Raw genomic sequence first — 27,746 nt, 5'->3', positions numbered from 1 at the left:
TGAATCACAGCTTTTTGTTACTTCCCATTCCATTCCTGTGTTTGTATTTTATCTACTTAGACTGTAAACTCTTCAGGGCAGGGGCTTTGTCTTCAGACCTGTCTGTAAAATGCCTAGAACTCTGTTGGTACTTTCTCATTGTTTGTTTATATGTGTGTGCCTATATATATGAAAAAGAAATAGTGCCAGAGTTTTGCTAATATCCATACCTTTAATGAACACAGCATAATTCTGCAAAAATTGTTGATATTTAAGGTAGGGCATATTGTATTATATGATGGTGGTCACTTTTCATGAGTAACCATGTCCTCACTGGCTTTAAATATGAGTTGACTGATATCGTAGTTTATTTATTTAATAGAATCCGTTCACTGTACGGTGAATCTGATTTAACACACCAGATTGCTCAGATTACTAACAATCCTAGTCTTGGGGCAAGAGGGTGGAGGTTTTGTTTTGGGGGGCGAGGGGGTAATAGCTGGGTCTGGCTTTACCACCAAGTCTGCAGTATTCTGCCTACGTTTTTCATACATATATTTTTAAAATAATTTTCTTTAAACTGTACAAATATTGGGCCCAGTCCTGTGGCATCTCTGCAGGTGATTGTAGCCAAATGGGTGTTCTGCATGCAGACCTGCTCGTTTCATTTTAGCTTGCCCTGATGCTATGCTGAGGAGCAATCCCAAGGCTTCTGTTCCATGAGTTGCTGGAGAATGAATGCATTGCCAGCGTGATGTATATGATACATAAGGAACACAAGTCTGGAGGCAGTCTGCACTTTTCTAGTTTCAAGGAGCAGCATTAACTCTGAGCACAGGAGAACCTGTTCTAGGAGGCAAAGAGAGTCATATTGACAGGGCAATCTGCAAAGAAAGGATTTTCCTAGATGACAATTATGGCCTTGAACTGGTATGGGGGTGAAGGAAAATAAATGTCACCAAACTATATTTCCCAGCATCTGCTTCAGAGCATCAGCAGCAGCCACGACCCTATCAAGGTGTCCGTGTCAAAGAACCGGTGAAGGAGCTACTGAAGAGGAAACGTGGGAATATTCATAGTGTTAATGCAGCTGCAGCGACAACGGTAAGAAAAAACACAAAATGCATGAGGAAAGCTCTTCCTTTCTGACTGAATAGGCACCCAGCCTGTCTCCATCATGTGCTCCCGTCGATTTTAGTGGAAGTTGAAAGAACTCTGTATCTTGCAAGATCAAGCTGTTAGGTACAAAAGGAGACAGAGAAGTTAAGTGACTTGCTCAAGGCCACAAATGAGTTTAGTTTCAGAATCAGGACTAAAACTCAGTAGAGTGCTGCCTAGTCCAATGCTTAGATCACATATCTTTCTAGTGCTCATTTATCAAGACAGCATGTTACACTAACATAATCGGCTCATTCAAGACCATGAAACTCAGCAATGCTGAAGTTATCAAGGGAGAGAGTTCGGTGTCCAACTCGCATTGGCTTTCAGTGGGATTTGGGCACCTATCTCCTTTAGGATTCTTTGAAAATCCCAGCTTAAAATACCAAAATCAGCAAAATAAGTCACAGGATTCAGGATAGTTGCCTTATGCAGATGTACTTTGTATCATCTGGGATACAGAAATCTCTAGTTCTTAAAAATCCACTAAAACTTTGCAGAGCTATTTCCCCATGGAGTCTAGTTTCCTATTTTGTAGTGTGCTGAAAACTCTCTGTTAAACAGGTTACCTGTTGTGTATATACTATTCCAGACAAAACATGCAAAGCAACCTTAAAAGCTACCGAATCTGTCCAAAAGACCTGTCTGGCCCCTCATGTCCTGTACTTAGGCTAGGTCCATTTATTCTGATATTTAAACTCCTGGAGGGAAGCAGTTTGACTGTATCTTCACTAACAATGAAATTCACTCTGAGCAGTGGAGCCACACAAGGTCTCATGTATCATTTAAATCCCATTTAAGCTTCAGTGGAGCATGGATCTTGTGCTGACCCACTGCAGAGAGGTGAATTTCACCCTGAAATAGTTTTCAATAACTGCTCTCATACCTGTATAACACAGTCACATGGTACCTTCAACCAAGCAAAGTCTAAGAGGCAATGGATGATAATATATTTATTGCTTCTTCAGTTCTGAGCAAGAATTTCTCAAGATATGCTGAGTTTAAATCTTTCTGGATTAACTGATATCTGAATATTCTTCTTTGTTCTCCAGGTGGTTTTGCCCCATCAGCCACTTCCGTCCTATTCACCAATTGGTAATGCTTCCAAACGTTTATTTTCATTTGTTCATCAGCTCGGTTTCAGCCCATGCTTTGGCTGACATTTGGTACAATTCTCTTCTTATTTCGCAGGTCAGCCTTGCATTGATATGGATGTTACTGCCTCTTCATTGCCAGCTACTGATGAAGGCGCATTATGTTCTGGTTGGCTCTCTCAGCCTTCTCCTGCTACCCTACAGCCCTTAACCCAGTGGACAACTTACCCAGATTATATGTCACATGAAGCAGTCAGCTGTCCATATACAGCAGACATGTATGTTCAGCCTATGTGTCCCAGTTATACACTTGTTGGACCCTCTTCAGTTCTGACTTATGCATCCCAGCCATTGATCACCAATTTTGCGGTAAGCTAAAGATACCTAGAAATGACGGCAAATCTGCTTTCCAGTAGGAGCTATGAGATGCACATGTATTTAAATTTATCTTTATACTGTCTATTGCCTGACATCCCGGCCTCGCATTATATTGTCAAGGATGATGTCCGCAGTAAAAAGTTATACAAGTGATGCTGAAAAATCAGAAGTAGTTGCTCTGCCATAATTGCATGTGCAAGGAGAACAGTCCTGAGAAGTGAGATTGATAGAGAAACATGCCTTAGTGACCCTTTCTGTAATGGTCACGCAACCGTTTCTTCTTGGTGTGAGTCTCTCGTATGGTTTTCTACGTGAGCTACAAATTCCTGTTAGTAACCTAACTGTCTAATGTGATGGCCTGATTTATTCTCTGCTTGGGCCTGGAAGTTAGGGGGATTGTTCTGAGAATCACTGTAGTTTGAGAGGGACTAAAAGATTTGACTATATTGAAGTCGGAGTGAATCCAATCTTCTTAACAAAGCTTGCCTGTTCCACACTTTCTCAAACCCTCCGGCACTCACCACCTAATTAACTCATGAACCATTCTGCATTGTTCTCATGAGACCCTCTCCAGCTCCCATTGAAATCAGTGGTGAGACTGCCACAGACTTCGGTGAGAGCTGGATCAGGCCAATGGGCAGATTTTATGTTAGGAGACTATTGTCTGCAGCTCAGGAAAAATAATGCAGAGCAATTAAATCATGTTGCCATCAGCTCCAACTTAACAAGGAATCCTACAGCTTTGATTCATGGTGCTCATGAAGTTTCAATTAGAGTGGATCATAAATTATAATCTTCTGTCTAGATGCGCAGAATATCAGATATCAAATATACAATAGGCTCTGTTGTTTGGACAAACAGCTAGGACAAAACTGTACTTGAGAATCTGAGTGTTTCAGATGCTGTTTCTGAGTTTATTTCAATGCAGTTTTTTTCAGTAAGAGTGTGGTCTGGGGTTTTTTAAATAAGGCTTCCAGGGAACTTGTTTTCACTGGGAAATTTTATGGTGTTTAAACATGACCTTGACTTAGCTGACGTGATGCTGACCGTGAGTGACTGTTGGTCAGTGTAGACAAGGACATGTTCAGCATCATGTCAGCTTACCCTGACACATTCCCTCTGTGTTGAAACATTATCAGAGAGCCACAGATCAGGCTTGACAAAGCCCTGGCTGGGATGATTTAGTTGGGGATTGGTCCTGCTTTGAGCAGGGGGTTGGACTAGATGACCTCCTGAGGTTCCTTCCAACCCTGATATTCTATGATTCTGTGATAGCAGGTCCAAAATACAATTTATAATAATCTTGAAAGGAGGCCTTGCATGCTTACAAAAGTGAAGACAGGAGGGAGACTGGAAAGGTGATGAGAATGTGATATGTACGAATCTATTTACCACTGCAAAAACTTTGAGATTGTGCTTGCTGGCTTCCTCGCAGCTGGGGTTTTAGCCAAATTGCATCCCTCTTTCTGGTGAGCTTGTGAAAATTTTCATACTGAACATGAAACTTTATGGAGCCAAGAAAAGATGTTTTAACTGTGATAGTGAGTATCCTTATTCTGATATCTTTGTACTTAACAGCCAAGAAGCACCACTCCAGCTGTTATGCCGCAGCTGGAGGTGACAGACCAGCAATCCCCTCTTACCTATTTCCCATGGGCTCAGCCCATTTCTGCATTACCAGCATCTACCCTGCAGTATCAGCCGGCTTCATCCTCGCTTCCTGGGCCACAGTTTGTTCCACTTCCCATTTCAATTCCAGAGCCAGCCCCACAGGAACTTGAGGATGCAAGAAGAGTGATCAGCACTCTGCCCATTGAAAAGCTACTTCTAGAAGACGAAGACAATGATACGTATGTTTTAAATCACACTCTTTCTGTTGAAGGGCTTTAAAGTAATGTATATGGGGCCTGATCCTACATTTCTTGTTCATCCAAAACGCCAAGTGAAATCAACAAGAGTTTTGAATGCACAAGAAAATCAGGTTTGGGCTATTTATTTTCTTAAGATTTTTTGTTGTCAACCACCACTAAAGTTCCCCGAATATGAGATTTGCACTCAGAGTGAAATTTACCTATGCACACAGTACTAGCATGAGACTCATGTACTGCTAAAGTTGCTTTTAGTCCTTCCTAGTGGAAATTTTTCAGTGCATAGTTCTTGTGCTGGCCCTCTGCAAGGAGTAAATTTCACCCTCATATGTGGAACATGGGCTCAAACTGACATGGGTTTTTAGTAACATATTTGCTAACCCTGTAGTGTCTGACTGTAGCATTTGGATACATGTATCTTAAGGATGTCTTCGAGGATTTACTTTACAAGCCATATTTTATTGAGCTATGTGTAACGGTCACACAACTATATCTTTGCTTTGTTCAGATAGAGGAAACTACCCCAATACCTGTGCTTAATAAATCTTTTTGGAAAAGGCCAGCTTAAGTGTGGGGCCTGAAATGAGATGGTCCTTTAATTGATAACACCATTGAAAAATTTCATTGTATGATTACGAATATTTTTACTCCTGTGGTAGCACCAATTGTTAGCCAGTCTGAAGACCAGTAATATAAACCGAACTGGTGAGATATGTGCTAGTGTGAAAAGAGGTCACCAGCAACAGAGGAACACAAAATTACTTAGGCAAAGAATTGTACAGTTGCTTCTTAATTTCATTTTACTGATCATCCTTGCAAAATGTACAGATTTGTCCTCGTGCAGAGCTCTAGCTCAGTGAGAGGGGCAATTGGACGGATGCATTTTCAGCAGTCAGTATGTGAAATGTTCCCCTTCAGAACTGGTAGAGTCATATTTTATGGCTGCCTCCTGGTGTTGTGTATCGCACTGAGACAGAACCTCGTCCCAATGGGATTGCAAGATATGGCCCTATGTCAGGAGATCATTGAGAAGACTGGGCCTTCCAAAATTAGGATGGGTATGTGGCAATACTGGCCGCACTGTCATTCATTCTCTTGTTCTTGGGCCTTAGTTCAGTTTACAACAGTGATAAACAATCCTAAAATTGGAGACAGGCCATGTCAAATTAGAGACCTTTAATGTATCTTATCGACGTCGAAAGTTTCTCTGTATTCCAGTCTTTTAGAGTCACAGGCATATGCAGCATCATTATTGCATTTTGTTTTTCTTCACTGGCAAATGAATAGCATATACTGCCCCCTCTAAAGCTAATGTAAATATCACTACTGTGTTCCATGGCATCATGCCACAGACAAAGGTATTTGCGTGAGGACATATCCATTTTTAACATTTGTTAACTGTTTTCTTAATGCACAAGGGACTCCTAGATGATGAACACAATTTCTCTGGGTTTTTCTGCTTCATAAAGCCCAGGAGCCTTAGATGATTGTAACATTTAGAAGTAGTTTTGGAATGAATTTATTCAAAGCGTTGTTACCTTCCATCGGTCAACTAATTGGTGCCCACTACTCCTCCTTTTACCCAGGCAATATTCCAAATAACTTTACAGTTTTTGCCTGAGTAAAGATTGCAAAATCGGGTCCAGTGTCTATAAGACTTTCAAAGCAGGTTTCACTATTGACAAATCTAAAGGATTTAAACAACAGATCATGCAAATGGTCATAATGTTGTCTGAAAACTGCAGTAGCTTAGACTTACTGGTATTAGTGGCTTAAATTTGCAGAAAAACCCAGCAAAGAAATTAATTAGATGAGGCTTGATCTACCACTGTGTTACTCCAGTTTTATGCTGGTAATATAGTAATACCAGCATAACACTGGGGTGGTGCAGTTGTGAATCAGGCCAGCGTTTGCCAAGATTTATTTGAAAGTTTTTTTTTCATTTCACTGTATGTAAAATCTCCCAGTTGTATATAAAGTGATGATGTGATGTCTATGGATTTCTTTCTGGGTTGTTCTGTTAGATTAAAAAAACCCAATTTTCAATAAAGATCTACAGTAACTTTCATATGCCTAGAGTGTTTTTTTCATACTCAGAGAGGTATCTCATGGCAGTGGACACAATATAAACATACTGGCTTGGAAATCAATAATGTTAGTTTGATAGCATGGTTGCGAAACTATCATCAGCGATTAATTACAGGGCTTTGTGTTGATTTAATGTATGCTAAAAGAGACTCTCATGAGCCAAATATGGGCTCAAAACCTTCCTCACTCAAGTAGTCTTTACTTATGCAACTGGTCCTGCGGTCATGTTGTTATTTATTCATGTTACAGTAAGGCCTAGAGAGGCTTCAATTGAGAATGGGGACACATTGTGCTAGACACTGCGCAAACACATGCTAGGAGACAATCCCTACCCTGAAGAGCTTACAGTCTGAGTAGACAAGACAGAGTGACTTGGCCAAGGTCACAGATCAGGTCAGTGACAGAGCCATATCTCGTAGATCACATCACCTCCCAGCAAGGGTAGTAAAGATATCCACGATCATGCTCTCTGGATCAAATTCTCTGCTGGTATAAATGGCTGAAGTGCCAGAAGTCTACCTATCTGCCTGCACTTTGGATGCTGATTTGTTTCCACATCTGTGCATCAGCATTTCAGAAAGCAGATGTATGTTTTTTTATTAATTTGGCCAAGCTAACAGGAACCCTAACCCATCTAGGTATTATGACTGTTAATTCATGTCTCAGCACCTTTTATATATTTTTCTTTTTATGTCCGGGGGTGTGGTCCACCCGCTTTAGCTTAGATACTGCCCAACATGGCCCAGGTCCCACAAAGCTTCATTCCGTGCACATTTGTCCTTCTTTTGGCAGAAATAGTCTAGACAGAAGGCCAGGGTGAGTGGAGCTGCACTTAATACCGAGGCTGGCTGGAAATCAGATGCCCAGTTAACATTGTACATATTTTCTAGAGTGCAGACTGTGGCCCTTAGGCAATAAATTTGTGGCAATTACGTAGGACAGAACAGAGCTGTCTAAGAAAACAAGCATTTGTCCATCATTACATTATTCTAAATGAAAAATATGGAACAATAAGGAGAAGGATGCCCAGCTGACTGACATCACAGTACTAATGCTTATAGGGTAAAATTTCCCCCTACTCACAGGGCCAGCACAAAATTATGTACAGCTTAAATCCCACTTGAAGACCTCAAATTTCATCCAGACTGCAGAAGTAAGTGCAGCCTACGTGTAGGACAGGGATTGGCAACCTCTGGCACGCAGCTCACCAGGGAAAGCCCCTGGCGGGCTGGGCCAGTTTGTTTACCTGCCGTGTTGGCTGGTTTGGCTGATTGTGGCTCCCACTGGTCGCGGTTCACCGTCCCAGGCCAATGGAGGTGGCGGGAAGCCGTGGCCAGCACATCCCTGGCGAACTGCATGCCAGAGGCTGCCGACCCCTGGTGTAGAATTTCCCCCATCATTAGAGAACTCAGCTCCAATGAACCCTAATCTGTAAGGAATATTTCTACTGTCATTTTATAACTTGATTGTCCTGTGGATTTAATAGAATCAACATAACGTTCTTTCCTTCAAGCCACTAGCTTCGAAAACCATGTAGAGCCACTTTGACAATAAAATTCCAGATTTATCCTAGAGATGAAATCATTTAAAAGAGAATCTTTGTTACTTTTGATGCACAGGTATTACCCATGTGTCCACCGCATATACATGGGATAATGTAATTCTGTAATATTACTGGACGACTGCAAGTATAACATTGTGGTTCTATTAAGAAGGACTTAAGAACTGCCCCGTGCACAGGGGTGAATCTCAGGCCTGGTAGATTGCATTCATCTGAAAGAAAGCCTGTAGCTAGGCTGTGCAAGAATTGAGTAAAACTGCACACTATTGAAATCAATAGGTTTAACTCATGGTAGCAAGCACTATGTCTGTTTTCAAGATCAGACCTTTAAATGGCTCCTCGGTGCATACCATATGCCCTTACTGTAGAGTTCAGCACCCACAGTATAAAATCACAAACCAGATAGTGCTGTGCTGTAAAACTGTTAATTAATCTCCAGGATGATTCATGGATAGGCAATGATCAGTGTCTTTATTTACTGTCTTAGAATTCTACATATTTATGCAGCTAAAGGTATGAGGGAATACACCCTGGCAGCTGCAGAGCGTATGAGAGAGCTGCGAAGACTAGATGCCAAGGAGCACAGAGGAAAGGTAATGCAGACACTGTACCCTGCTCAAACCAGAATTACAGCATTTAATTCACCTCTGTGCCAGCACTCAGCATGAGCATCACTTCATTCCCACTGAAAAAAACATCTCCATGTATGAGCCGTAAGCCTTCGGAACAAGGGTGAATTTCATCCTGGAGACAAGTACAGGATTTATTTAACTGTTTCATGAAAGGGCCTTATCCAGGCATGTTTCTGTCTCTTTCTATGCTCAGAAGGGAGCACTGTGTTTCTCATAAAACTGCCACTGACAAGAGCTCCATGCCTCTCTATCAGGAGCATCCTTGGACAACATGGGGGCTCAGTCATCCCATGGGTCCTGCATGGAGTCCTTCTTCCCCCATTTCCCCCTCCATAGCCTTTTCTTTTTTATTAGTTTCACTGTTGCTGGAGTCTTGTATTGTATTTGTTTTGCTGCTATTTTCAGACTCCCCTGTTGGTTGCTGTAGCTGCCAGACAACCAGCCATAGTCTATGATTTGATACTGACAGGGGCTGATGTCAATGCTGTGGACGATAAAGGGCAATCTGCTTTACACCTCGCTGCAACGTATGGATATGCACAAGTCATTCAGGTAGGAACAGCTTTCTTATTTTAATTGCAAACAATATAGAAGTGCAAAGAAATCACAGTATTTGGGATGGTGCATTGAAAACCATGCTAAAATTTCAGTTCTCAGTGGTTTCCTGGTCCTGCTTGCAGGCTAAGGGGCTCTGTAATGAAATGTGCATCTAGCAGCAGTCAGTCTGCAAAGAGCCAGTCTAGAGCCAGCTGCGTGAGTTGGGCGTCTGTGCCTTACGTAGCAGCCTGCATTGTCTCTCTCTGGTTTTGGTTCTCATCTTGTGAAGGTTCTGGATTGTAAGAAATAGAGTTACACTGCAACCTTCCAGAAAGAGTATTTTGTTGTTATCTAACTTCTCTGTTTGTATGCCACGAATGTAGCAATCGATTGAGAGATGTGTTTCTAAAATGAACATCTCAGAAGTAAATATACCCCTAAGTATGAATCTTTTGGCTTGATTTCATTCTTTCCAGTCCTTCATTAGGAGTCTTTTTTGCCACTTGCACCTAATATGTTAGCCCTTCACTTCAAAGGAGATGGCTGTATCATGTCACTGTCTTGCTGCTCATGATGTGGATCCTAGCTCCAAACCTGGTAGAGGAAATCGGGGCATACTACTGTTGTTATTGTTTGTTATTTGCATTGCAGTAGTGCCCCGGGACCCCAGTCAGATCTGAGCCTTATTGTGCTAGGCACCATACGAACACACTAAGAGACAGCTCCTGCCCTGAAGCATTTGCAATCTGAAGAGACATCATGGAACAAGTGGGTGTAGCAAACAGCAGGAGTCACAGGGAGGGAGAAGGTAACAATGATAGGAGCACATCAGGTCAAATTACGCTTTCATTTACACAGGTGTGAATCTGGAGTAACACCGCTGAAATCAGCGGAGTTACTCCAGATTTATATCATTGTGAATGAGAGCAGAATTTGGTCCCTGGATACATAGACTAGCTCCCTACCTAGTTTGCAAAATCAGATATATTTTTAAAATGATAAATAGAGACAAGAGCTATTGATGTGGATTTTCAAAGGCACAAAGAGGAAGTAGACATTCATGGCAGACCCATCAGATTGATCAGCTCCCTTGCTCTGATTCTTACTGAAAGTCAGTGACACCTGACTGTCCTTTGTACCGTTGAATATCTCTTCTGTTCAGGATAGTAGTAAACTTGGAGGACCACCTGCCGACTCATGATTTCCTGTGTTTCTGCCTGCCTCCTTGTATGGCCAGATCCTGATACACTTTCTCACACTGAATAGTGCTTTATTTAGGGTGACCGTATATCCCGTTGGCCGGGACAGTCCCTTTTTTAAGTCCTGTCCCAGCCCGCCTGACTTTTTTTTCTTTTTTGCAGAAGTGGGCAATTGTCACATTTCCTCTTGCTGACTCGATCAGTGGGCAAGAGCATAAGGGACAAATGCCCCCCTTTGTCAAAAAGGTGGAGTGCACTGCAGAAGAATGTGCCAGGGGGAGGCAAGCAGAGATGACAGCCATGCACAGGGGGCTGAGGGGGGGAGGCAGTGTTCCAGCAGGCCACAGCCTCATGCTGGGGGAAGGGGACTCTAGCGAATGGCTGGGAGTGTGCTGTTTTCCTTTTGGGAAATATAGTCACCCTAGCTTTATTCTGCCAGAAATCCTATTGACTTGATCAGGATTTCTCGTAGAGCAAGATACTACCCAACATGGGTGAGTGCACTGGAATCTGGAACGTTGCTAATAAACTTTAAAGAAACCTTTACTTGGCTTTCTATTCATATCAGCAGACACTGTAGGCAGCTTCCCTGACAAAGTTCTGGCACCCACAATGATAGGATTAGGGTAGGGCTGTTCTTCTAATGATAGTGCTGCATTGTAAATGAAAGAATGTAGCAGGATCACCTTAGTTCTGTCCGTTTGAATTTCAGCACTGGTTAACCATGCCTTATACACAGCCCTAAGTTAATTCATAAATAGGAAGTTAATATGTAACTTATAGAGTGCTTAAGACAACATTCTTTTCACTCAGCCTCATAAAGTGCTGAATATGACTGGAAGGATTCCACTGAAGAGAATGTTTGTGGAGCACTTGTAAAAGCTACGGAACCTTTTTCATGGAAATGCACCTTTTTCACTTAAAATAAGTGCTGCAAAATATATTCAGGTTCCCCAAACTGTGTAGGCAAATCCTTGAATTTTTAAGGTTTAATTCTGAACTTTTCTTCTCCTCCTTAATGAACTGAGATTAATAAGGAGGAAACTCAGAGCTATTTGTCAATATTTTATCTGGATAAATCACATTCACATTATGTAAAGTTGGCACTGATTCCAGGTGTCTCTGAATATGGGGCCAAATTCAATCAAAGACTTAGTGTCACATGCCTGTATGTTAAATATTAAGGGTTCTGAATGAGTCATCACGATAGATGTATTTATATTTGAAAATCTCAGCTAAGATGCTAAACTATGGGGAAATTAGGTTATTCAACAAAAGTATGGAAAAGGTCATACTTTCTAGTATTTTAGATGAAGAGCCTATATGAAGCATCACTTTAAATCACCCTATCTGGGGAAAAAAGAGCTGAATGTTTTCAAATGTTGCATTCTGCATTAAATCCAAACAATGCTCATTTCCATAGAAATTCTTAACTGCTTTTATTAGTTTAATTTGCATATTGCCCCAGATACTACCAGCAGGCATGTTTGCTTCAGCCTGCCATATTGCTGCACATGAAAATTTTACAATGTAAGCATTGCCAATGTCAACAGATCTTTAGGAAATGAAGTTATGCTATCAATGATAATATATGGAGACAGCTTCTTATGTATATGTTTCTAAGATAGGTCTAAATACACATGCATTCACGTTACAGGAAGGGTTAAGAGTCCTGAGTTTATATTGTTTGTTAACCCAGTGCGGAGTGCGCTACAGAAAGTAGGCTGAAGTATTTGACCATCCTTGACATAGACGTACTGACTAAAATTTATAGCTGTTAAAATAGAACTCAACATAATTAATATTGAGATCTGTTCTAAGGGTTTAAGTGGGTCTTTAGTAATACAACCTGGGACTCCGGTATCTACACTGTATTATGCAGGCCCAAATCCAACCATCCATATCCCAGACTACCTAGTGCTCTCCCAAAATCTGGTTACTCTAGCTCTTAGTTCGTGGTGCAATGTGGGAAACCTTGACTGTCCACAAAACGTAGGTGTCGAGGGGACAGAGAAGGCCAGCCCACGGGATGGTGGAATAACTTTTGGCAGGCTCCTGGAGCATGAATCCCATGGGGTGGCGTCTACACTGCAAAGCAACAGGATCGCAGCTTGACTGAGGCTCAGATCCTCCACCGCAATGGAGTCCTGGGACCCTGGGTCAACACGATTTGTGTGTTGATGGAAGGGGAGTTATGCCTGAGCCTGAGTTTGAACCCTGGTATAGACATACCCACATAGATAGGCTTTGTGCAGCCTTTCAGGATAGGAGTCACAGCTCAGTAAATGAATAGTTTGAAACTGAACAATAGTTATCCTGCCTTTCGCTCTAGCAGGCATGTTCAATATCAGAGCCCAGTACCTCTGAATTTCTCATATACAGTACAGTTCAGCGTTCCTTTGTGTAATACAGTTCATTCAGTATATCAATGACCAAAGTTCAAGTGATGGTTAAGGTAACCGGGAAAGAGGAAAAATGGGTTGATGCCCTTCTTTGCTTCTTTATGATGGATAAAGAAGGTCTGTAAGCTTAGCTATTATTAAAGGAAGCAAAAGTGTTCTACATGTTTTTTACATTAGAAATTCAATCGTTTCACTCTGTTTTTCCTGGCAAATTCTATGATCCAATAGGATTGTGATGTCATCAATATCCGAGGGGAAATGACATTTATCTAGCTGATTTGTGATTGTAACTGGTCATTCAGTCATGCCCAATAGTGACTTTTATACTGTAAGCCTTTTGGGGGAAGGACTTTCTTTCCATTATCATAGAATCATAGAAATGTGAGGCTGCAAGGGAGCTGGGCAGGTCAGCATTGCCCTGCATTGTGGCAGGGCCAGGTAAATCTAAACCATCCCTGACAGGTTTTTGTCCAACCTGTTCTTAAAAAGCTCCAGTGATGGGGATTCCCCAACCTCTCTTGGAAGCCTGTTGCAGAGCTTAACTGCCCTTATAGTGAGAAAGCTTTTCCTAATATCTAACGTAAATCTCTCTTCCTGAAGATTAAGCCCATTATGCATACATACAGCACTAAGCATGAAAGGGCCCCGATCTCTGCCTGTAGCTTTTAGTTACTATTGATGTACAGATTATTATTATAATTATTACTCTCTAAAGTTATTTGAATTAAACATATTTTTAAAAACAAACACCTTATATGCAACAAAAGGAAAAAAAATGTTTGTTAATGATTCAGCCCCTGCCGTATCCCTTCAGTTAAGGATTGAGAAAACTCCCAATTCACAATTCTGCATCCTCCAACACACATCCAGCAAAAGCAGGTAAGATTTAACATTCCTGATATTATCAATTAAAAACCAAGCAGAAAAAAAATCCCTTATCCTGCATAAAATAAAATAGGCCTTCTCTATCCATCATAAAGAAACAGAAAAAGTGCACAATACTGTTATTTCTCCTACTGCTGCCACCTTTAATACTTGAAAACATTCCCAGACAAGATGCATCAAAGGACCACCCATAGTTTTACAGTTGGGACAAAATAATTGACAGGTTTGAAACAATCACGAACTCCAATACTTAGGCTAAGTGAATGAACATGTAATTGGATTCATCTGTATTCTGCCTTCAGCAGAAATTCTTGCCAATCAGTTGGCTCTGTGAATGTTTATGGATGCTTTGACTGGTTTTTGCTTTAAACAGCGTTCTGCTGAATTTAAATTCTCCTGTGCTTTTGTCAACTCTAGGTTATTATGTCACTAGGTTTCCCGTACGATTTGGAAATGAAGGATTTTGAAGGTAAGATAGTTTAACTCTTTCACATTTTGGTTTTGCAGATTTTTATGATGGCATTATAATAATGAATAATAATTATAATAGAGAGATGAGGCAGGTGAGGTAATATTTTTTACTGGACCAACCACTGTTGGTGAAAGAGTGAAGGTTTCAGGCTTACACAACGCTCTTCTTCAGGTCAGAAAAAGACAAGCTCAAATGCTTCTGACCTGAAGAAGAGCTCTGTGTAAGCTTGAAAGCTTGTCCCTCTCACCAACAGAGTCTGGTCAAAAAAAAGCTTTTACCTCACCTACCTTGTGCCTCGAAGTTCCTGGGACCAACATGGCTACAACACAGCAAATAATAATTATAATGGATATTTGGGACCCAGATATTTGAATTCAATGAGTTTTGGGTGTGCAAGAATGTCAAGGAGAGTGTTGGTGCCATAGGCTCTGTTTCAGGAAAGCACTTAAGCTATAGAATTTAATCGTACTTAAACACATGCTTCAAGATAAGCACATGCTTATGTCCCCTGCCTGAATAGGGATGTTTTCCTGAACTAGGACCATAATGGATAACAAAATCCTGTATAATATAATGGGTTCTAAGGTTTATGGTCTCTAATCACGTCTCATGTATTCCCAAACAATTTGCCATTTATTACTTTGAGTTAATTGTACACAAAAATATTCCTGGAATTCTCTCAGAACAGAGGGAATTGTTGGAAAAAGAGCTGAAAATAAGGCAAAGATTCAGAGCTAGTGCAAATGACTGATGATGATGATTGATTGATTTTTGTACAACAGTAATGCCAAAAGTCCCCAGTCACAGATCAAGGCACCCATTTGCTAGGCGCTGTATAAACATCTAGAGCTCACAATCTAGCTTTAAGAGAAGATTCTGCACATAGATGAAACAGACAAAAGAGGGAACCCTGACTTAATGGAACAACTTACAATGTTGTTTGCAGTGTTGTTGTAGCTCGGATACCACCTCACCCACCTGCTCTCCCAGAACAACTTACAGAGTTAACTCTTCTCAATATGTAAAGATTCACTTTGGCACCTGGTGCAACTAACATTTTAAATCTGTGTTAGAGACTCATTCTGTGATTTGCCTCTCCCTGGAGGCCTGTGTGTCTTTGGGGCACCTCAGCCTGTACATGTGAGACCCGTGTCTCTCATGAAACCTCATTTTGTCATAACTGTGAAGTCACTCAGGGTGAAAGGGGACAAAGTTGTCTTATTTATTTATTTTCCCCTTTATTTAAATCACCTCTTTATTGAAACCGTTTTAACCTTATTTCCATTTTTTTAGGCCATACCCCACTTCACTGTGCTGTTCTGTCCCATAATTCCCTGTTCCGAGAGCAGCAATGTCACCTTACACTAACCGAGGAACAGAGAAAAGAACTTCAATACCAGAGTGAGGAGGTGCTATCATGTATCCACCTTCTGGTACAGATGGGAGCCTCCATCCACAGCCGAGTAAGGAGTGAACATTGTTGCTTTCTGTGGTTGAATTACTGATTACACTCTGTTGCGGAGCAAGTGCTCCCTCTCTATTCTTGGGATGGGATGGGGGTAATGATGGTCCCGTGGCTGAGTCTGTACAACCATCCCTTGTCTTGGAATAGCTTGACCTAGGGGGAAAAGTCAATATGGTTGCCCTCTCTCAGGGCTGTGTGGCCGAGCGGCCAGAGCCAATAGGACTGCCCTGTTCAGCATGGCTTCATGGCCCAATGGCCAGAGTCAGTCTAACTGCCCTCTCTCAGGGCTGCATAGCCCAATGGCCAGAGTCTGTATAATGGCCCTCTTCAGTAGGACTATTTGGCCTGACTGCTAGTTAGGGGAGAGGGCCGCCACCTGGGGAGAGCGAGAGTCTCACACCCAAGTAGGGGGACCCGAGTCCTTCCTGCTTCACCGGGTCCCAGCTCAGGGCCCTGTCAGTGGCAAGTATGCCCGTCAGTGGGAAATCAATGTGAAACACACTGACCCTACACAGCACAATAACTAGTGCCCCTGAGCTACTTCCTACCTTGTTCCTGATGCAGCGTCCCTGGGGTCTTTGGGCTTTTTGGTCAATGCAGCTCCCAGCAGCTCTGACACTCCTTGGGCATCCTCCGGAGTCTCAGCGTCCCTGGCTTCCACCGTCTGGGGCTTCTGCGGTTCCCAGGCTGGAGCTCCAACATATGTCCTCCCTCTTCGGTGGTCCAGCCTGAATGAGCCAAGGTGCTCCCATTTATATCTAGTCTACAGCTGGAGCATGCCCAGTGGCACCGCTGAGGCAGAGCCTTCTTGGCTCAGAGAGTAGAGCTAACCCTCGCAGTACCAGTGCAGGGCTACTGTAATGTAGCAGCAGCACTAGGGAATCCAATGGATGTCTCCAAAATGGGAATCCAGTTCTAGAATGTCAGATTTCTGTCTGTTCTAGTTTTTAAACTCTACACATTATGTTCCTGCGAGAGCTGGCAGAAAAATTTCAATGAAAAAATTCTGGAACAAAACAGTTGCAGAGCCAACAACCTGTTTTTCAACAAACTCTAGTTCCCACATTGAAAACTTTAAAAAAATAGCAATAAAAGTGGGGCAGACTGAGATAGTGGTAAGATGCCCTGTCACTAACAAGTTGAGATGTAATTGCAATAAGATTGACTTTTCCAATCAAGTCAGTATCACGGACTTCATAGTGAGTGATGCAGCTATTTCATGTGCAGTATTTTGTAAACAATTAAAGTATTCCTAACCAGATTATTCTATGGCAAAAGGCACACTTTTGAAGGCTGCATTCTTCTTCCATCGTTGTTATTGTTTTATGGATTAAACTTCTACAACATCTTCCTTTTCACAATCTCAAAGCAGAGTAAAATTCACTCCTGTGCAAAAGTCCAACACAAGATTTAAACCCTATTTCAATTAATATATAAAAGATAGGTATTAGTGTTATCATTTTTATTCTTTATTAGAGAGAGAGAGAGATTTCCCAATCCTTCAAGTTTCCTCTCTGCATTCATCTCTTCCTCCCATGGTACACAAGGCTTATTACAGGGTAAAAGAGGTAATTCTTACAGGACCATTTTGTGAAAGGCATTTTTGTATATATAAGTTGAATGGGATGGCAGCAGTAAATTCATATCACAGAGATTAGAGCAGAGATGTGTTGGCACTATATTACCAAGTGAAATATGGAACCTCATCCTTTTTCAACTACATGATCATGAAATGTTGGCCAGTGGCATACTGTCTGAGAATTTAGGGGCTTTCAGATAATTTATTCTACAATTACTTCATTGTTGCATGTTCAGGACCAGATCCTGTATCAGCAGGAAGTCAGTGCTGATTTACACCAGTTGAGGAGTTAGCCTTTCGTCTTCTCCAGCATACTTATGTAACATGCTAAGCTCTTTTGCAAATGCTTTGTTGTTGTTTTTCTAACAGGATGTTAAAAGCAGCAAGACAGTACTTCATTACACGGTACAGGATGGGAACATCTCTCTGCTCAAGTACTTCTTACAACTAAATGCTTTCATGTCTGAGGACTTTGTCAACAGTAAGGTGAGTTAGGGCTGGCACTGGTGCCTAATTTGCATGAACCACAGCACATGGGGTGTTCAATTGGAAAGCAATATAACAATTGGATTTCACAGGAAAAGATTTTTGCATGCAGATATGGCAAACTATCCAAACTAAACACAGGAAGTCAATGGACTGTGCAGCTTTTCAAAGCTACCTTGAACCTGTGTATCCTGTTTCCATTTATAAAATGTATCACAGGTAATATTTTCTGGAAGGCATCATGCAGGAAGCTAATGTGAGAAACAGAGTCCGGAGCTTTACATTTTGACCATGAATAAAATAACATAATTTGTATTGATGTTGTAACACTCACATACCCAGATTGGGTTTGGAATCCCCTTGTACTAGGAGCTATATCAACAAAGATGAGAGAGATTCCCTGCCTACAGTCTAAGGCTCTGATTCAGAAAAAGCAGCCCTAGTCAGACAAGCATTTAAGCACATGCCTAATTTTAAGCACATACTTAAATTCCATGGAAGTCAAGGGAGTTTACCCATGTGGTGAAAGTTAAGCATATTCCTCAGTACTTTCAGAGTCAGGGCCTAGAAGACACAAAACAGATGAATGGTATGAGGTTGAAGCTATAACATACAAACAGGTGATGGATCTGGGGATGAGGATAGAACATACAAGTAGAGGAAGATGGGGAGGAAGTGCCTCTGCTTTGTTAGTTATGTGTTTTGTTGCATCTTTTATTTAATTTTTTTAAAATTGGGAGTAAGGTAGGGTGGCAGGAACAGGGGCATTAGTAGAATTCAGGAAGTAGAAAGAGAAGGAAGGGGAAGAAGAACAGTTGTAGCTTGTCACCTTCTTAGGCATAAACAGCAGGCAGGTTTTTGTGAGCATCACAGCAGAGGTAAGCCTTAAAGCGGGATTTAAAGGAGGATCGAGTACTGGCTGCAGGGATTGTATTCAGGAATGTTTTGCATTGGGGATCAGTGCCCTACACACACATAATAAAATAGCAATCCCTGCCCCAGAAAGCTTCGGCCCGAATATTTAAAGGTATTTAGGTGTCATGGCACTAGGTGTTGCAATGCCTAAATATTTAGGACCCTAAATCTCATTTTCAAAAAGGATTTAGGCCCCTAGGAGCCAAGATCCCATCAACAGTCCATGGGATTTAAGCTCTCAGTGCCTAAATCCTCTTTGAAAATGAGTTTTAGGCTTCCACATTTTTTAGGCATTGCAGTGCTGAGTACTGCAATGCCAAAATACCTTTAAAAATCTGGGTCTTACATTCTACATGGAGCATTGAGTCTATACTGCATTGCAAGTACCTGTAGTAGTGTTCAAACATGGATCTTTTCCCACACTGTGAGTAACTGACACAAGCAGTGAGGGACATAAGCAGAGAAGGGGTTGGGAAGGAAGGGGAAGGGCAAGAAAAGTGATTACTCAATGAGGATGAAGATTATTATTCAGTCATGAGGCAAGTTGAGCAAAGAGGCCTGAAATGATGCATTGTGCTGTTCCACTGCCCAGTGCGATGCCGTGGGTCAGCAGTATAATCCAGCGCGTGTCAGTCTACGTGTCTCCCCCACCACTTGTCCCATCCATCGTACAGAGCCAGACTCTTGGAAACACTCCTGCTGCTTAGGGCTCATTCCAAGGACCACCAGCACAATCTTCTCTCTCCAAATTATTTACACCGTTGAAGCAAGTCCCAGAACCGTCTGACTATTTTGTCACAGAGCAGTGAAGTTGTCCATCGTGACGACTAGCTGTAACTTTGAGCTTGGAGAATGTAAATATTTTACCGCACATTTCCAGTTCCTGGAAACCGTAAGGAGAGATAAAGGTGACACACAGCAGCTGATGAAAGCAGTGACCCAAAGTTGCATTTCAGGAGAAACAGAAGGAAATCAGCCTAGTACAGCTTGCTCTGTTGCCAAGCCTCTAAGAGGATGTCTACATGGCAAAAAAACCAAGCCACCCACGGCAGTGAGTCAGAGCCTGGGTCAGTTGTCTCAGGGTCACACTACAGAACTAAAAATAGCAGCGTAGATGTTCCTGCTTGGGCTAGAGTCTGGGCGCTGAAACCTGGCGACGTGGGAGGGTCTCAGAGCCCGGGCACTGGCTCAGGTGGCAACATCTGCCCTGCTATTTTTAGCCCCCCGTGTGTGAGCTCCCTGAGTCTAAGCCAGTCAACCCAGGCTCTGGGCAATGGTTATTGTGAATGAACTTCATGACATTTATATTTTACTAGAGCCCATTCCCTGGACATATTTCCTGGAGTTTTTACTCATAACGGCTTGCCTAGCAGCTAGACACAATGGGCAGATCCTCCGCTGGTGTAAACAGGTGCCGTTCTGTAGGCTTCAGTACAGCTACGCCCATTTATGCCAGTCAATGATCTGACTCAATTTCTTCAAGCTGTCTCAGCCTCTTTTTAAAAAACCTTCTTATCTAATATGTTTCACATCCAGCAAGTATCTTATCAACCCAGCTGAACTTAGTATTGTAATATTTCTCCCAACAGAGTGACATCTGGGACAACACCTAACATCAGATCACTAGTGGTAGATTTGTTTAGACTCAATGTACGTTTTCAGCACCTGTCATCAGCTCCGAAGAAAGGGAGGGAAGGGAGTTATTCATCTAATGTCCAGAAATGAACATGGTTTGATATAGAGACTGAGAGAAAGCTGTACAGTTAAATAATTATATAGCTCCATTTACCCCAGCTGAGGATCTAGGCTTATAAACACACAGATCCAACAGCAGAAGCTCACTGCCATATGTTGAGTACTCTGAAGTGTGGTTTCCTACCATCATGTCAGCCTCTGACTTTTTAACATGGCCTTATTGAAGAATCCTCCTTTTCTAGTTAACAGTTCTACACAGGATCCAGCATGAGAGAAGATGTTGTTCAGCTCAGTTAACCCTGTGCTCAGCTTTGTGGATCCACAAGTGACAATTGCACATTTCGTCTTATAAAGATCTGCTTAACGGGGAATGACACGTGCCTTTTTCTCTGTGTGGCAGGACAAAGATCTGTAAAGAACACTCTCTTTCCTTACCCTTAATTTTTTGAAACACCCTGGTCTCTTTTGCATCATTCTCTCTTTATCTCTTAGGACTCATTGCATGGGCAATAACTTGTCCATGGGGTTCTGGTATCTGACACTGTCTCCTGATAATAATCCTGTGGGCTCTTTCTACATTGATAGGATCATCTGGAGTCTTCAGCTGCACTGCTGTGTCTCTGGTAACCATTATTTTCAAGAAAAAAAGATTAAATCGTTGTCCTCTTATCTTTCCTGTAGTTGAAGAATGTGAAGAATTTGAGCCCACACCTGGCCCTCAGTTTGCTCTAATATAAGTTTCTGCACGCTGTTCAGCTTCTGCTCTTATTTCTTCACAACTGCATCGGCTTTGGCCCACAGTGCAGTCAAGGCTTTCCATTCTCTTTCTAAAACACCCAAGTGAGAGTCTAGAGAGTCCCATTAGATTCCTGTCTGACTATCTCCCATTTATGTTTAGCAGTTTACTAAAAGAAATGGCCTTGCAATATTTACTCGCCAGTGGGATCCGGGGCAAGGCTTCTTAAGGGAATACTCAGATACTATAGGCCAGAGGCCAGATCCAAAGTTCAGTGAAAGAAGTGGGAATGTTTCTACTGACTTTAATGGGCTCTGTCTTAACCATGGATGGATGGATGGATGGATGGATGGATGGGAGGTGAGGGAGTAGCTGGGTAAATAGATGGGAGTCAGAGGCCTAGCAAGTGGCTCTTGGATCAGCGAAGAAGTGCACTGGACAGTTTTTAACATGGTTGCTTTGTTTGTTGGGATCCTGGCTATGATTCAAGATGATGCCTATGTATGCAAATGCCAGCTTCACTGGGATATTGAGTAAAATCTGACTGAAAGCTGCCACTTCCAATGGTCTCCTGACTCGATGGATCTGACTATTTACCTGCTACAGTGTGCAAATTCAGTGATCTGCCCAATAGAAAGTCATTAACATTGACAGTTTCCCTGGAATCTTGGAGGAGTTCTCGGAAGAGCAGAGGGGCTTGGAGACCCTGAACTCCATCCCAGGGCCGAGTATGCAGCAAATACTGAACCTCAGCACAGTTTGGAGGAGGATGAGATTATGAGCCTACAGTGCCTCCAGGGTGCAGCCCTGAAGTACTCCCCAGTTGGAGTGCTGGTGAGACGGGCATAATACCTCTGGCAATGCTGAGGGAGAGCACATGGCAGAAATGATTGGTGCACCTTCTTACAAGGTACAGCGAGTTGTTGCTCTGTACAGCAGCCCTGCTCCACCAGCTAATGCAAAGGGGTGGGGAGTATTGCAGGGCATGACCCTGTCTTCCCCCCAGCGATCCCATCCTGTGTGTGTAATCTAGTGCCACAGCTGGCACTAGAGTCACCAGTCTCTTGTGCACCAAAGGTCTGATCCTGCATGCATTGAAGTGAATAGTAATGCTCCCTCCATTAAACCATACGATCATGCCTCTGTGCAATAGGAGAGAAGGCTTTTTGTGTTCTCTATCTCTTTTCCCCCAGCAGGACTGGGCATCATTTAGCCTATAGTGTCCCTAATCCAACTTCCATTACAGCTAATGCAAAGGCTTTAACAATAGTTAGCTCAGGCTTTATAAGATTAAGAGTCTTGTTTGCCTAGCTTAATGCTTGGTCTCTGAAGATACCAATGTTTCTGTCTCAAGACTGTTGTCACAGATACAGCATATAAACACAGATGTTACATTTTTTCTTGAAAAGCCATGTAAAGAGCTAAGTAACCATCATTTTGTTTTATAGGATGGTAAATTTGACACAACAGATTTGCTGATTGAGAACTTGTAAAAAAACTTGTTTCCCTAAGAAAAGCTTTTAAGAATTTCATATGTGTTTGCTATTTAGAGGTGTGTTTCAGAGTATCTTCTGCATCAGTGGTGCACGTGGAACAAAAATTACTAGCCACTCCTTCTAAAATTGGTTATCATTTGTGTCCCATGTCTTTCAATGTCATCCCCTTTCCAACTGGGCTCATAAAATAACTGCAACTGCATATCAGTGTGTAATAGCTAAGCAGTATTATTGGTTATTTCGTCAATTAATAAATAGAACAGAGGGAAATGAATTAGAATCACAGCAGGGGAAATGATAATACAAACTCAACAGAGCACCATCTGTGATTAATACAGGATGGTTTGAAAAATAAAACTTATGGGGCTGGTTAAATATATTATCAGTATCTTAGAATCTTTAATAAATTAATCCCTTGCCATCTATATTTTGTTCATTAATCCTTCGACACCAATTCTATTGACTCTTCTGGCTGTGCAGCACTACAGCTTTTGTCCTGTCCTGTCTGATAACTGTGATAAGAGTTCTTCTCCGGTTACAGAACTCAGTCTCAGCCCACCTACCGACCTGGCGAGGAATGACAATTTTTTTTTCATTTTTAAGAATACTTATGTTGAAGGGCCCAAAAAAGCAGTTAAACGTGTTCTTAGATCCCATTGCTTTTCATGAGACTTAAGCACATACTTAAAATTAAGCACACACTTACATGCTGTCCTGAATAGTATGGTTTCCAGAATGGGGCCAATGACAGTTATGATTTCTTTCACCTGCTTCAGTACCTGAGTCCCATTATATATACAGTCCTAGCATATATTCTTAATATTACATAGAGATACATGGACAGCAGTAACCCTTCAAAAACTGCCCACTTTCCAGGTGGATCACTTCTTATATGGGTGTTTTGCAGTAAGTTGCACTGAGGACACTTACTCCGTGATCTGGAATTTGGAAGAGCTCTAGCAGTAACAGGCAAGATGGCTGGGACTTGCTTTTTTTGAAACAGGAAAGGCCCAGTGGCCAGGAAATCAATGTCTTTTAGCTCCAAATATAATCTATTAAATATTGTTCCTGATCCTCATTTACACTAAGGCCCTTTTACACTCTTCTGGCGGAGGCCTTAATGTGCATGTCAGGGCATTGTAAAGAGGCGTTAGTGCAAGTGAGAATCAGGCCATTATTTTCAGTTATGATGCCCTACATGAATTGATGCATCCCATCGCACAACTGTGTGTAGTGCATCCATGTGGCACTAGATTTTACTTTGTCTATGTAAAGTTAGTTTCTTGATACGTGACTTTTCTTTAGCCCTTCAGCTTCCTTCTACAAGGCACTTTATATGGACTAAGCCCTTCTCTTTTTGCAAACAGCTAATCCGGTCCCTACTGCCTAGCAGGATATGGTTCTGCAGAAATCTGTAGGCTCATTGGACACATTGCTAGTCAGGTGTCTTTTGCTGGCCTCTGAGGTACTGCTACAGCCAGGCATCTGTTCTTAAGCATCAAAAGCCACCAACTCTTAGAAGCACTGTTTTTCCAACTTTGTAGCAGGTCTATTGAGCTGTGGTGTTTAGAATAGGCATATATAAGTAGCAGATAATGGGGATACCCTCAGGTAACCAATATTTTCTGGCCTCTTCATCTCTAATTGACAGTTTTCCATTTTTTTTGGTACCTTTTTAAAACTGAAAATATTTTTGCGGGGAACTGAAAGGTACAATTGAACAATGGACTGTAAGGTGGTTTTTATTTGTTTTTTTCATTGTGTTAGGCTCATGGTAACACAGCTTTGCACATGGCAGCTGCTCTTTATCAGGACAAAAATCAGGAAGAAATTATCAAATTGCTCCTGGACCATGGGGCAGACCCAAGCATCCGAAACTTAGACAACGACCAGGCAATTCACATGGCACAGTCAGGAAAGGCTGGCGATCAGGTAAACATTACGTACAGTTTATACTTTATAACTTTTATTACTTTATAGCTGCCTATTAAACATAGACATCATGTACCTTTATAGAGAGGAACAATTAGGTGATAGTGAAATTTTGCTACTGAAATTCCCTGATTGAAATGCTCTGAAACAATGGACCTTCATTCCATTCATAGCGGAGGGTCCACAGTGCTCCCGATGCCCAGCAATTACCATCCATCAGCTAGGCATTCAGGCCCAGATTTTTAAAAGTGACTCTTGATTTGGGGTACTTCCATCTTCAGGGGTTCAACTTGACACCTTTTAAAGGGCCCTGATTTTCAGTAAATGCTGAGCAACCACCCTCTGAAAATCAGGCTTCTTTAAGGTATATCAAGTTGGGCACTGAAAATCACTATTCACTTTTGAAAATCTTGGCCTAAATACAGTATTTCAATAGGATTCTCTGTTCCCCTCCTCCTCTGTTCTATCTAAACAGGGGAGGAGGAGAGAAATTGTCACTGCTCCATAAAGAGTAAAGAAGAATTTCAAACTCCAGTGTTGTTGTGGTTGTTCCCAGCTGAAGTGAAGAAGAACTAGTCTTGCTACAGTGGCTTCCCACAGTTAGGACCTAATCCTTGGCCTACTGAAGCCAATAGGGGTCATCCCCTCTCTCTCACACATGCACAGTTGCCCCTGCTGCTGTATCCGATGCAGAAAGCCTCTGCCACCATTCTCAAGTGAATAGGGCCACCTATTATGCCAGATAGGCTCTCCTCTGTTACAGCGAATTTGGGTCTCCACTGTACCATGGGTGGAGTGCATATGGGCATATGCCTACACAAAGGGCATATGCCTATTTTGGCAATTCCATAGCCAGGGAGCATAACAGAAGTATTAATGGATGCTCTGGAGATTTTAGAGAACTGTCAGCACATAACTCTTGTGTTATGAGAACAAATACTGACAGAAGATTAAGTTACAGTGCCTTCATGTGTGAAAAGGTTACTGGAGCACATTCTACTTGACAATGGGATCATATACATCTGCCATGTATGCATCCATTCACAATTTTACACAATGTATTTTAAGTCTTTATATTTGTTGGCAGGTCAGGCATTTGCTGAAGAAAGGGAGAGTCACGTCAGCATTCGTTACCTGCCGTCGAAACGCCAGATCCTAGATCACCGACCAATTCGGACAGGGTTTTGCCTTGGTTTCCTGACAAGGCACCTTCTTTTAGAAAAACTTGAAGTCTTTAAATCGAGACCAAACGACTTTCTAAAAGATACGCTCTAGTTTTGCCATAAGTTGTTGGGCTCAATGATAAGGCTCACTGGCTGAAATTCTGTGGCCTCTGTTGTGTAGGAGGTCAGATTCTAACTGCCCTTTCTGCCCTTAAAATCAATGAAAAACCAAAGGCTTCAGTAATGAACAGTATGGTGCAAATGTGCAGTAGTCACTAAGTTGAGCTCACCATCGTACGAGTCACTTCCACGTTTAAACCAGTGTAAATGGTGGATTCTCTGTAACTTGAAGTCTTTAAGTCATGATTTGAGGACTTCAGTGACTCAGCCAGAGGTTAGGAGTCTATTACAGGAGTGGGTGGGTGAGGTTCTGCAGCCTGCCATGTGCAGGAGGTCAGAGTACGTGATCATAATGGTCCCTTCTGGCCTTAAAGTCTAGGAGTCTATGGCATTGTCATAGTTCACCCGTGTGACCAAGAGTGTGTCTGAACCGAAGACAACTAAAGTGAAAATTCCTCTTGTCCATGAAGCTACTATCAGTTCTGTTCCTCAGTATTTTGCATGAGAATATTGAAGTAGCCACACTTGAAAGCTTGGGTATCATGCTTCTGACTCTAAGGGGGAAAACAAATGCTCACAAGGATAAAAATACAGACTAGATCCTCAGGTGGTGTAGGTCAGCATAACTCCACTGAAGTCAATACAGCTGCACTAATTTACACCAGCTGAGAATCTAACCCACATATTCTATTTAGCATTCAGAAAACTTTATTTAGCAACAGTTCCTGTATATAAAAATAACAGACCTGGCTGATCATTTGATTTCTTCTCTTAGGATTATCCTCCTACAGTATGTGCAATGACTAATGGGATTTTGAAGCTCTAATCATGCAGTTAAAAGAGTGCAGGAAATCACTTTGTCCTACAGAAGATAGGTAATGATTACTGGCGAGCATGGTGACGTTATCTAATCTGCTTAATTAGTTTAGTTAGATTAATCACAAAGGCAAATCATCAGCATCAATCCTAGACTGTCAGTCATGTGCCCCAATTGATGCTAAAAGTAACCCAGAAAATCAAAAGTTCTGAAGAAGAAAGGCCTGTTGGATTTTGTTTTCAGGCATCTATTTCATTTAAAATGCATTAAAATTATTCTTTACAAAACAAATTACTTAAACCGAGGAAATTACCCAGAATAGTGCCCAACATCCATAATGCTCATTCGATATTTCCTGTCAGAATAATCTATACAACACTGTCAATCATAGCAGGAATTATGGTCCTGAAAGCATTAAAATACAAGAAGCTAGATTAATCTCAGCTGCAGCCAAGGAGCACAGGGCACAGGTCCTGTCGGAGGATGAAAAGGTGGTATGAACTCATCCCTGTACTCTCTCAAACCCACAGCTCACTCTGTATTATTCCAGTCCCGTGATGTAATTTAGAGCAGTCTGAGGGTTGCCAATGGTCCCAAAGGGCCAACATGGCATTGGGAAATCAACAGAATGTAGGGAAGCCCCAGTCTGCCCATTCACTGTGGGCTTCCACTGTGGGCACAGTGGAATTCATTGCAGGAAGGAAGCCCAAAGCATGAATGGAGAGTAACATTCTTAGTGGAATGTGCATAATAGTAGATTCTTTCTATGAAAAGATTTGTGAGTTGCTATGCAATCGTAGACTGAAAATAATGTCTCTCGTGAGTCGATAGAAATGAGGGGGAGTAAAGGTGACATTCTGACAGTTAGTATCACAGATGGTAATTTTCATTAATTATATTTAATAAGTTGACTAGAAAGCATCTTGATTGTACCTCACTATCTTCTCATTGTAGCACAAATGAATTTTTAACAAGCGTAAACAGAAAGGTAAAGGATAATTTTATTTTCGTTTTTTTTATTTTCATTTTTTTGCAGCATCTATGTGATTTAGGAGCTTAAGTCCAAGCAGCTTAGCTATTGGAGCATGC

General features: G+C 41.8%; 1 protein-coding gene across 2 annotated transcripts in view; it reads left to right on the top strand.

Moving 5' to 3' along the window:
* Positions 1-26,101, top strand: part of POU2AF1 (POU class 2 homeobox associating factor 1) — a 42,602-nt gene extending 16,501 nt beyond the window's left edge. The window contains exons 2-12 of one of the 2 annotated variants that reach the window (XM_030538570.1): positions 956-1,083; positions 2,190-2,232; positions 2,329-2,600; positions 4,188-4,459; positions 8,614-8,719; positions 9,164-9,310; positions 14,199-14,250; positions 15,547-15,716; positions 17,667-17,783; positions 24,393-24,557; positions 25,645-26,101. In XM_030538570.1, coding sequence (XP_030394430.1) covers positions 956-1,083; positions 2,190-2,232; positions 2,329-2,600; positions 4,188-4,459; positions 8,614-8,719; positions 9,164-9,310; positions 14,199-14,250; positions 15,547-15,716; positions 17,667-17,783; positions 24,393-24,557; positions 25,645-25,716 — 1,544 coding nt within the window. In that variant the 3' untranslated portion in view covers positions 25,717-26,101. Of the gene's footprint in view, positions 1-955; positions 1,084-2,189; positions 2,233-2,328; positions 2,601-4,187; positions 6,584-8,613; positions 8,720-9,163; positions 9,311-14,198; positions 14,251-15,546; positions 15,717-17,666; positions 17,784-24,392; positions 24,558-25,644 lie in introns of those variants that run through there. The other variant, XM_030538571.1, reaches the window with a different exon arrangement.
* Positions 26,102-27,746: the final 1,645 nt, after the last annotated feature.

This window comes from Gopherus evgoodei, chromosome 19 (genome assembly GCF_007399415.2).
Source record: "Gopherus evgoodei ecotype Sinaloan lineage chromosome 19, rGopEvg1_v1.p, whole genome shotgun sequence".
NCBI lineage: Eukaryota > Metazoa > Chordata > Testudines > Testudinidae > Gopherus > Gopherus evgoodei.
The sequence above is the reverse complement of the archived record's forward strand: the minus strand, read 5'-3'. Positions and strand labels throughout refer to the sequence as shown.